This window comes from Diadema antillarum, unplaced genomic scaffold, assembly GCF_040938485.1.
Source record: "Diadema antillarum isolate AM-2024a unplaced genomic scaffold, OU_Dant_1.0 seq00000183_RagTag, whole genome shotgun sequence".
Lineage (NCBI taxonomy): Eukaryota > Metazoa > Echinodermata > Echinoidea > Diadematoida > Diadematidae > Diadema > Diadema antillarum.
The window spans coordinates 1,199,197-1,211,384 of record NW_027271250.1 but is presented as its reverse complement, the minus strand read 5'-3'; the positions used below and the strand labels follow the sequence as shown (position 1 = coordinate 1,211,384).

The 12,188-nt window shown below is 38.7% G+C and overlaps 1 protein-coding gene across 1 annotated transcript; it reads left to right on the top strand.

The window, feature by feature from the left end:
• Positions 1–593: 593 nt before the first annotated feature.
• Positions 594–3,369, top strand: LOC139728543 (transmembrane ascorbate-dependent reductase CYB561-like). Its single transcript, XM_071639481.1, has 4 exons — positions 594–774; positions 1,478–1,698; positions 2,065–2,222; positions 3,012–3,369. Exons 1-4 carry the CDS (start codon positions 594–596, stop codon positions 3,367–3,369), a joined length of 918 nt encoding a protein of 305 aa, XP_071495582.1.
• The last annotated feature ends 8,819 nt before the right edge of the window (positions 3,370–12,188 follow it).

Genomic DNA, 12,188 nt, shown 5'->3' with positions numbered 1-12,188 from the left:
ACACCCCCAGGTATCCAGTGATATATATCATGCCACTCTTCGACAAGAACTTTTTTATTTAATAATTTTTTTTACCGTGACGTTGCTTAGTGTTAGCGCGCCCCCTTCATTTTCAGTTAAAACAAAAGAAGTGAAAATGGGGGGGGGGGGGGGGGAGGCGCCTACACCCCCTTTAGTTATACAAAGGTGCTCCTCTTTACATATCCGCTCTTGAAGTTAGTAACTGAATAGAGTCCAGTGGTTGGTTTACTTGTGCTTTTATAGATTTAAGAATGAATTAATCATTGTTAAATCTTGTTATATATATCGTTTTATTATATTTGTTAAAAATGAAACCGGTAATATTAGTTGCTATTTATAGCTGTTCCTAAGTCGGACATAAGTCTGGGGTATAATTCTATGATTGCCGTACAAAGCCACTGTGGTTTTAAAAGTGAAAATCAATTGGATAAAGTAGTAAATCGTTTAATTAAGTCAATGGATTTATAGTGTATTCATGTGTTTGCTCATGAAGGAATACACAGTCTCACGGGAATTAGTAGCATCTCACGAGACCTCTGACCTCTCACCGCTGACCTCTCTCTGACGTCACCATGGAGGCGCTTTTCTGGACACTCGTCCTCCTGTCGCAAGTCCTGGGCTTGGCCGGGGTCATTCTCATCGCTACATGGTTGTCGGAGCATGGAGGCGGCTACGACTGGGAGTGTCGCAGCGGCATCGGGGGCTACCATTACCTCCTGATGACCATCGGCATGGCCTTTCTCTATGCGGAAGGTAAGTCGAGGAACTGACCACTGCCTTTTCATCTTCACTTTAATATGGTTTTGTTACCAGCTTACATTCCGAACAATGAGGGTCAGAGTCTCTATAATATAGAGACTCCATAGGCTTAATGTGGGAAAAAATGAAAACCAAAATGTTTACGGAATACTGCTTTAGATGATTATACACTGCAGCGTCTATTAATGTCCAAGATGGTGAAAATGGCAAACAGTAACCTGGATTATTAATGGTTCATTTATAGGCCCATACATTGCATGGATTTTGGATTGCAATTTGAATCTCTGTGTTATTGTGATGAACTACTTTGTTTTGATTGATCGTCAACAAATATTCGCTTGAAACAACGTAGACATCACGTTGGATATTCATAAGTTATTTCGTTATTATTCTATTACCATCATATTATCATTTGATAATAATCCTTTATCGTAACGAGAACTCGATGTAGAAAACAAGTTTAAAGCAAAAAGATACCCCAAGTTCTCAGCAGACTCCAGCATCAGTCAATTCACCAGTCATTTTCGTGACAAAAGTTCAAAATTGAATAATTCGTCTGCACATGATGTTTAGACATTATCAATCGATAAGAGTTTGCATTCTCTAAAGTCCCGTATCTAATATTATTTGTGTGTGTGTGTGTGTTGTTGTTGTTCTTCTTCTTCTTCTTCTTCTTCTTCTTCTTCTTCTTTCCTAGGCATTCTGTCGTTCCGTGTGTGTCACCGACTTCGCCTTTCGTATGTCGCCGAGAAGGCGGTGCACGCCACGATACAGTCAATCGTGATCATCTTGATCGGTATCGGTATTCATGCGGCGTTCGTCTGCAAGGACTCACGACCCACTGAATTGGCGGGAAAGGACATGTACTCACTCCACAGCTGGCTTGGCATGGGCACCATTGTTCTCTTCTTTGGTCAGGTAAGTTTTCTCTATATAGTAACTTTCATCTCAGCTTGAAATGAATGTTGTCATCGATCTATGACACCATCCTTTCCATCATTGTTGTTGTTGTTGTTGTTGATTTTACGCTGTGATACCACAATGGCGTATTAAATCAAGAAGAAATGATTTGATTTTTGTTGTTTAAAATGCTCAGGGCATACATCCTCAAGACCACTGAATTTCGAGATCGTAGTATTGAACTGCAATATGTATAGTACTCCATTTTACGTATGAATTGTCAAAGAACATGTTAGTAAGAACATTGAATAGATGTAGAACAACAGTTTTAGTCGAGTTTGCTCCGAATTACTGAATTGCTATCTATGCTATTATTGCTTGTAGTGGATATACGGAATTGTGATGACGGTAGCCTTGAGGAGACTGGATCGCTCGTGGCAGGATCGACTGCTTCCCAACCACGCCTTCTTTGGACTCTTAGTATTTGCCCTCTCCATAGGCTCCTGCGTGACGGGTGCCAATGAGATGGCCATATATTTCGTGTAAGTTTCGATTCGAGCGTGTAATATATAACATCACAATATTCAAATATTACTCAATGTTCCATTCCACCTTAATTTAAAGTTATTACGAAGCCCTTTTCTTTTCTTCCCCCCCCTTTTTTTTAGCCACCCTGGTCAATACAAAGCCGAGGTCCGTGGTACAAATATTTATGCTGGATTGTTCGTATTGTAGGCCTACTTTCTTCCACGGGTAACATGATTGTTTCCAATTATTGTGCTTTTATTTACAATTCCTCTAATATAAGCAATCAATAAGGGCTGTGTATATATATAGGCAGCAAGGGCAGCTGCCCCCCCCCCCCCCCCCAAAAAAAAAAAAAAAAAGAGAGAGAGAGAGAGAGAGAGAGAGAAAGAAGAAGAAGAAGGACGAGGAGGGAGATATGCCTTTGAGCATAAACCTAGAATTCACTTTTGAAAGTGATGTAGAAATTCACCCAAAGATTATATGAAATGCTAAATACAGTCATCCCTACCTTAGCGGCTACCTGCCGTATACGGCCACTGAAAAACCCACGAGAGAAATGCCATGCTAAAGACTGTGCAAAGTGACCACCTGTCTTGAGCGGCCAGTGGCCATCAATTTTGTATCCCGCACTAGTCTGTCAACTGTAGATAGCCGCAACAGATCTTTACGGAGCCACAGTCTACCTGATAATTCAGCGCGTTTATCTGCTTTGCAGCATTGCTGGTCATACTGATTATTGCAAACGGTTCGCCACCGCTGCATTGCGTTGTTAATCTGTGTGCTTGTTCTTGTTCGTCTCGCAGTGAGAGCTACAAGCAGATCGTACCAGCGGGACACCTCGCCAACGCCTACGGCATCTGCCTGGTCGTCTTTGCCGCTATCGTGTCCTTCGTGGCTTACAGGCCCGACTTCCAGATACCGGAGAGCAGGAGGCACCCTGAGGGGGGCACTGCGGTGCCGACATCCGAACACGCTGCAGTGGCAGCATATTCCATCTCAGGGTCGAGCAAGGTCACAGCGGAAAAATTTGATCACCACGACCACCATCAGCATGATCGACTCAGCCAGGAAGCGGGCGCGGAACCGCACACGACTTACGGAGCTACGGAGCAGACGTCATTTAAAGAACTGCGCGAAAAAGACGCAAACGATGAAGTGTGAAGTATATGTGATGGCTAGAAAAAGTGCGTTGATTATGTCGATGAGAGTCGCTAACCAGACCTGTGTAAATTCTACATGAAAAAGGATTTGTAAGTGTGAAAAGTTTCTCAGAGAGAAAACTTAGATACGGAACGTGATGAAGATGATCACACTACATCTTCTTCCTACAAATGTATATGAAAAGATGGATCTCATCATCCGCAGCTGGAGCAATGTTTGGCTGCATCGTGGCTGGGATTGGATGAGGAAAAGAAGCTACAGATGGAGAAGAGGATAAATCGAGTCTGGTTCGATGCAACTGATACGATGCATGTACCTCTGAACCAGAGATATGACGATGTTCAGAGCAGTGTTGATGGCACATTTTTTTTTTTCAGTCAAAAACAGTATTATACATTTATTATGTGTCATGTTATGAACAAAAGGAAAACTTACTGCGCGGTGACACGTCTTTTGTGGAAGTCTTTTGTCTGGTGGCAGTGGAAGCTATATACTTCCCCGCCCTTCCTAAACTAGTCCTCCCCATTATCCTTTTTATTTTCGCTTTTTCGTCCGTTCTCGTAGCCTCTTTAAACGATCATTCGTCGACGGATATACAGTACATGAAATAGCCCCGCCATAGCACAGTCAGACAAATGACAGAAAAAACCCCAAAACAAACACCATGACAGAGTGAACCACTTATTTCATTGTAGTAGAGTTTGATTTGCGTGGAATTAAATGTATTCGCCCTGCAGGACTGGAAGGTATCCAGTGACCTGCATGCCCTTTGTGAACTGACCATAACACATACGTTGTGCTGTTCAACCACTGTGTATACCACATCATTTGCAGTATTTGCGTCATTAAGACCGTCTTGCAACGTATATTCTTTTACAAGTACACAATAAAACAAAACATATTTAAAACTTTAAAAATTGGCGGCTGATACCTGTATATTATGTCATGGTGAATGGACTATTGGTTCGTAATTTCGTTCCAGTTAATAGTCTGAAAAGAAAGAGTAAAAGTTAACAAGTACAACAGTAAAAATTTGATCATATTGGGATAAAATCTAAGGATGTTATGAAATTGTGAAGTGTCGACTATTTTCCCTAAACAGTTCTTGAACAATCAATAGGAATGATATATTGAGTGAGTTGATGACATTGCCTCATAAGTTTCCATATAATTTGAACACAAATTCTTGAAATTTCCGGGGTTTTTTTTTCTTGTTCAAAAGCAAGTATCCTCCGTGTAGTCTCAAATGCTATTATTTCTCACAGGTCATGATTTTGAAGTTATTCAACTAGGAACAAGATAATGTTTTACACTTTTACAACGGAAAATTGAATTTCTGTCAGACATAATCACGATCAATGGAAAAATTTGCATATCCCTATAAACTGTTCGACAGCTGTTTTACAAAACTTAGCGAAACTTCACAATTTCATTCTTTTATAAATTTGGTTTCCGATTTTGTTAAAATTTTCTCTGTTGTGGGTATAGAATTTTATACACTTTCCTTTCAGACTAACTTTTGACTGGACTGGAATTCTGACAAGACACGGCAGTGAAAAAAGGGTATTCAACACCACTACCAGGAGTATATGTTTTTGATAAAAACGCAGTTTGTTTTTTGTTTTTTGTCTGAAGATATTACACTCATTGTGCGACTGCGACCATTGCGTTGTTAATTTTCACTTTGCTATTATATGAAAGGAAAATACAAAATATACATAATACTATAGAGAGTCATGTTTTCCCGATTCTTCTTAAATTCGTCAATATAACTGGATAAGTAGATTAGGCGAAAGGTAGAAAGAGAGAGAGAGAGAGAAAGAAAGAAAGAAGGTGAGCGAAAGAAAGGGCTGAAAGAGGGAGAGAAAGAGGAAAAGGGTGGAAGAATAAAGACCATACTGCATACACAATGTAGTGTAAACCCTTTTTATCTTTTTTTTTTTAACGAGCGATTTATACTTCACATTTCGGTATTTGCTTACAGAAATTACTGTAACTTAAAACATGATAGTACTGTCAAACAATATCAAAATAAAAATAGGCGTAGAAAACGGGATTCCATCGGGATTCACATCCGGGACCTCCGGATTGCTAGACCGGTGCTCTTACCGACTGAGCTCATATGGAAAGCCGGAATACGATATTCACCCCTGAAATCCCCATCAATTTTCAGTGTTCGTGCGGTCAGAAGCTATTATACCCGTAAACCTAAATTCGAAGGATATTAGAATGAACTTAATGGTAAATACGAGGGATCAGCGAAGTGATATACTTTAGCTTTAAAAAAAAAAGATCACATTCTGTACTTGTGCATGGGCAGTAACTGTTCAGTTCGATTTAAGAATAGCTCTGCTTTCTGCAACTCAATTTGCCGAGAGCCTGCTTCACACAAGGCCTCCTATTATTCATGAAGGGAAAAACAAGAGGAAAAGGTCAGCCCTGGGGGCATTTCATGAAGCGTTTTGTCAGATATTTCGTCTAACAAAATGTTAAAAAGCTACTGAAATCCTTGCATCTGATTGGCTGAGAGCAAATTTGTCCGACAAGTTGTCGGACAAAAATGCTTCATGAAATGCCCCCAGGACTTGCCTCTCGATGAAATACAGTAGAGCAATAAGCCAGTTTATGAGACTTGTTCGTTGCCATATGAATTGAGCAAAGTTATTCGAAAATTTGATTTGAATGTTTCATTATAAATCTGGGCTACAGGCCCAGCTATCAACAGGGGATTAAAAACCTAATCATTGATAGCCTTTTGCAAAGGCAGCTGTCAATAATTTGTGGACGTGCAGTCACAGCGGTCGGAGCGAGCTTGCAAGCTCGCTCCGATCGCTGTGTGCGAGTCCATTGCGAGCTGCTTTTGCAAAAGGCTAAACTATTGACGACTTCCATAATACATGCACATGTACGTTACTTGTACTTCAGCCTGTCCAATCTAGTCGGCAGTTACTTGTTCACCAGTCGGTAGAGTTCTATTGAGGGATTGGGGAATCCCCCTTGAACTTCGGGGGTTACCGTGGATCCCAAATAATGTATATAATATTATATTGATCCAATGAAGCATTATTAGTAGTACACAACAGCGAAGCTTGGGAAAAATTAAGAATCCATTCAAAAGTTATGAATTTTTAAAGTTTTGGTGTAGCCATCGCCGGATGAGAAGACTGCATCATTTTGTGACGCCACGTACGGAAAACGACATGAAGACAATATAAAGAACAATCAGTATTTTCACTTTTCTAGCTCAATGAAAGATCCCTCGACTTGCCTATTTCAGAAAGCAAGGGGAATAATATTACCTGCAACATAAGTCAGTAACAAGTTGAGGGAATGTGTACTTTCGAAACACACACACACACACACACACACACACACACACACACACACACACACACACACACACAAATACATATTGTGGAATTCTCTTCATATTTTTTTTATATTGTTTTTATACATGACGTCAGCAACTGTAGTAGTCTTCTCATCCAGCAATCTCTACACTGAAACTTTAAAAATTCATAACTTTTGAACATAAACTCTCCAATCTTTCTCAAACTTTGCTGGTGTGTTCAACTTAATTTGCTGCATTCACTCCATCCACAATCTTATTTCGTTTCATTCCACTTTAATCTTCACAAAATCTGCACCATCTGAATATTAGGCATAAATATGATGCAAGTGGTATCCATGGGAAATTGTCATGAGGGTTGCAACCACAAAATGCTTCACAGCACGACTCACTTTACTAAAGAGGAGTGAACCGAGCCAACAAAATCACACAGAACAGCCAATTTGTATGATTTCTGTATTTCATGCATACTCGTATGTATTACATATGTTACATACATACATACATGTCAGGTTTATTAACCATTGTACACGCCATGATGGGGAAGTACCTGTACAATCGCTTTGTCCATGCACATTAAATACATCAATATTTCGAAGCTGCTCATACCTTTGGAGTTCTTCACACCGAGTTCAATGTGCGGACTACAACAAAACAAAAACAAATAGAGCTTTTCTTCAATACTTGAAATTTTAAATGACATTTTAAACATTTCTTCATCAGATAAAGTAATATCATTTTTTCCCTTTTACATACGCCAACAGCAATTTAAATATCAGACAAGCAATTGTCAATGCAAATGACATGAGATCTGAGAGTTAAGGGGTCAAAACATGAAATTCTCTAATTACGTGAAATATTTGCCAATAAATATTCATTTTTTTTTAAATCCTGATGAGGGCATACCAATTCACTATGGACCAAAAGCATGCAGAATTTCCTTGACATTAATAGTGATGACGCAAGAGATACAATCAATGTACTATCACAATGCTCTGAATGTGCTTTCTTCTACACGCACGCACAACTCACTCAAATGACCAGGATCAGTACAAGCTGGAGCCGTCCCATGAAAGCCAAACCAATATCACCGTCCAGGTTTTATCAGATTACTGTACTTCATGTCATTGCAGAGACACTCTACAGATATGCAATAAATACAAAAATGTTAGGTTTTTTTGGGCCAACATGCTCCAACTGATAGAACAGATCCTCTACACCAACTCATTTTCTTGTGTTCTGTATTCTTGTTCCAACTACTAGTAATTTCCTTCTTTATACCTACAATTACACACCTCTATTCTTCAGCACACCAGATGCCTGTGGACAAACAAACCCATCATTAGAAAAGAAAAATGAAAATGCAGAGGGAATTACTGATAACACCTGACAATGGAAATCAGACTTGGAAAAAATAGGCAAGACAATTTTTGATGACATAGATTAAGTCATATTAACCCATTGTATACTCGGTCAGGTGTCGATGGGAAATATGTGTTATAGCAAAATCAGCCAGTCCTAAACGGGTTAACATGACAAAGAGTGTATATACTTTTTGACACATCCAACGCTAATACATGTACATATCTTTGGATTTGGGGGGGGGGGGGTATAGAGGGAGTATTACACATACACAGATCAATTTCATATGCAGTCATAGGTTCTACTTTGGTGATAGTTTGTTATTACTGTGTACAGTTCATCAATGTAAGTTCATTCATATCTTGTTCTAATTACTTGAGTGTTTATGTAATTTGCCCAACAGAAATGAAAATGTGAACAGAAGAGGGTGATATGGCTGCCAAGGGAACGGCAAAAAAGGTAGCTACAGTCACTGCTACACTATGCCTATTTTAATGTGCTGTATCAAATTTCTGTATTCTCAAGTAGCAGTGACTGCATTTCTAATTATCTGATCATGCATGGGTCAACTGAACCCCACCCCCACAAAACAACAACAACAACAAAGACCCTGTGTGCCAGTTCATGTCTACTATAGGCACACGGGAACAGTTATGAGCAGCCCCTGCTTGCATCAATGCTAATGTACAGGGAATTACCTAATTCATAAAACTTCATCACGTTTCTTAAATTATATGAAAAAGATTGAAGAAAATGCGAGAAACATAATTTCTGATGATTCAACAATGACTACTTACAGTCATCAAAATGGACACATCCCACTACACAGACAACCTCATGGTCAACCAACAGGCAACCTACAGGCAACAAAATACCACACTGCCTCTGCTGTCACTATGCAGCAAGAGGCATCAAAATCCTTTTTGTGTCTGTATCAGCGCATAACAAATCAAACTTCTGGCATGGTCTTGCAAGCAAAAAACACTTTGAGGTACATTGTAACCACAGAACATTCTGCAAGTCTTGTCAACATTGGCAGTCAAACTGCTGACACTTGACAGAATGTAGTCAGCTTATGAATGATGTGGTGCATTTTGAAATAGTCAAGAACAAACAAATAATGTTCCTACAATACAAATATTCAAACACATTCCAAGTTTCTCCTTACCAGATTTCAAACTTCAATCACTACTCTTGGTCATAGTCTCATACATGCAAGAACTATCAGTACACAAAATGTGTGTCACTGGACTTTATCAGGACTATCTACTTTTCAGTTTAAAGTGTGCAGTGTGTCAGTATAGAAGAGAAGCACTTGGTGTGCTCATGATGAATGTAATTAGATCTGCACTTTAAAGGAATGAGAGAAATGAAAGGTCTACAGAGCACTTGAAGTATCCATTATTTATCACAAGATATTTCTATTCAAGTTGTGGTGATCTGTGGGTCAAACACATTTCATCTGTCATGAAATACATTTCCTGTGATGCTCTACTCATTCAAATTAACAATTTCCTTTCCTTTCTATTTCTCCATCAAACTCTCAATACACTACACTATCTTTCTCTAAACTTCACATTCCTTTTCATTTTTTCCCCCCAGCAAGCAAAAAGCTATCGCATACATACAAACTTTTTCCTGTTATTTACCAACACCAAAAGGGAGTGAGTAATACACACCAAATGCTGGTATTTCTACCAATCCAAACAGCCATCTTCCACAAAATGTATGCTACCATGACCACTTCAGAGTATGACAGTAATTACATGTCTGTACTCCCTTGGGTTGTTGCAAGCTACATCTTATCAAGTGCATTCTTCTCAATACTTGATATTCTATACGGGAAATCACTGAACAGTGTGTCTTATTCATGATGGAAGTTTGCCCCATGTACCTCAATGTACATGAACCATGGAACATCAATTCATGTCCCACAATATTTGCATTAGGCTTGGAGCATTACAAGACATGCACATCATGAAGTAAGATTTTATATGATCTGCAAAATATGCAGTAAATAAATGAATACAAAAATACCTTGTGGCTTTTGAACAATCATCACATCATTATACTGAAGATCGCTTCATCCACCTTTCATCAGTACATCACAAAAGTTACAGAATGAAAGTTCTTTTCAGCGAACTGATAGAACGAAAGAGAGATGGGTTGATTTATGCATAATCTAATATATTTGTTGCCTGAAGTTCATCACAAAAGAAATAAGGAGAGAAAAATAGACAGGAAATTAATTAACGTCTCATAGCTTCACATGTACAGCAAGCACTACCTTTTTCCTATGTCACTGACGTCTGTCTGTGAATGATTCAACGATTGATGATTACATACCATGCTGAATAATATATTTAACTTTTTCAAGACACTTTTAGCATGTCCAGGCAGAGCAATCAGTTTGGAATTACACACTAATCCCCCAGATAGGAGGAATATTGTGAGGAAATTATTGTGTAGATCCAACACTTATACAAGGCGTATTGAATTTCACAATTGGTGACAGGATCTAAGCGTTTCTTTTTTGCTTTGGTTACTGGAAGACATATTAAGCAGTCTGAGAACAGAGAACAATGAATGAAAGAAGAGAGAATAGGAGAAAGTAGATACACAAGGTCATCAGTTTTCCCTGTTACTGGTAATTTGCTAGAGTCCAATGATTTGATAATGCTCTGATTAATAGGGCACACTGCCATCCAAACATTAAGATTTGCATATAATACTGGGAAGAATTAAGATGTGGTCCATCAGCATAGTTATCTACAAGATTATTATAATCAGAGCAGACTTTGGGGGATTATCTCTTTTTCGTTATTGCTGCGCTCAAAGATGTATCAATAGATATATATATAATTGCTCATTGAGTATGGCAATGCTTAGAAATTTTCTTGTTTTATTTGAAAGGCTTTAGTCCCATCCCCATTTGTTGTATAGGTTTGATCGGTTGTTTCAAGTTATATGACTGGACTCATAAGTAAGGTGTGAACAGCCTTTGTAAGAGTAGACACAGATCAAGGATGACAAGTATGAATGCATGCACTGTTTTTTTTATTTAGCTGTCCTGTAAAGTCAAACACAATAATGTATACATGGGATGAAGAGGCCTACAATTTAGGCAATTGGGACTACTTAAAAAGAAGAAAAAAAAAAGAAAAATCACATTCATTTTAGCCCACTGTTGTTCAAATACTTTGTCTGTTCTGGTTACAGAAGTTTCAAAAGCCTCTTTAATCACTGCTACATTTACATCTGATTCTCAAGTTGGCAATACATTTTCGAAAACTCAAAATTTCTTGTCTCTCTTTCAAATTGACAACTTTGTTTAACTTTCTCAGATTTGATGCATTCAACCACTTCCATCTTATCCTTCTGCAATATGAGATACACACAAAAAAAATTCAGGGTTACCAGTTTAATAAGCACAAGATGATAACATATGCAGAAATCTTCCCCCAGTACTTGCTGGGTCCACTGGTAGGGGGTCCAGATGATACCCCTTCGCGGAGTCAAATGCACCGCAATGGCAAATATAATATTAGAGGTCCATTGTACAAATTTAGGGACTCTGAGAATGGCACTACAGTAAGCACACATGAAACAAGATGGAATTGCATTCCCTGTCAAACATAATCCCAACATCCTCCTCCTTGGTTTTCTACTTTCCTTTCTTGTACATTCCTACTTTGTACTTAAATCTTGTTTACAATGTTTGTCCTCGTTCTTTTTCCTTCATTCATTCTTTTTTTCTTTTACTTCTGTCAACATATTCCTTATATTACTTATAGACATACATATCAAAATCAATCATTCTTTCTCTCACTGAAAGCTTTGCTTTCTACGACCTCACGACCATATTGCTGTCTCCTGAGGTCTAATAGTGACCTTGCATAGTCCACACACCTCATACAGCCCATTTTCTACACGAATACTCTCATCCATGCACACTACAAAAATATGCTGTTCTTTGAAACAAAGATGAAATGTTACGAGACATTATAGGATAAAGGAAGCCATGAAAAGGTGCAGCCTGTGAAGATAAATTATTCGTAGTGACACCAGCCACCAAGACTCCCGTCTCGTTTCTCAAACACACGCCATT

Bases quoted from the DNA above. Each gene is read 5' to 3' on its own strand.
- LOC139728543 (XM_071639481.1), top strand. From the start codon at position 594: ATGGAGGCGCTTTTCTGGACACTCGTCCTCCTGTCGCAAGTCCTGGGC. The intron at 775-1,477 runs GTAAGTCGAGGA...CTTCTTTCCTAG, and splicing joins GGCCTTTCTCTATGCGGAAG to GCATTCTGTCGTTCCGTGTG. The intron at 1,699-2,064 runs GTAAGTTTTCTC...TATTGCTTGTAG, and splicing joins TTGTTCTCTTCTTTGGTCAG to TGGATATACGGAATTGTGAT.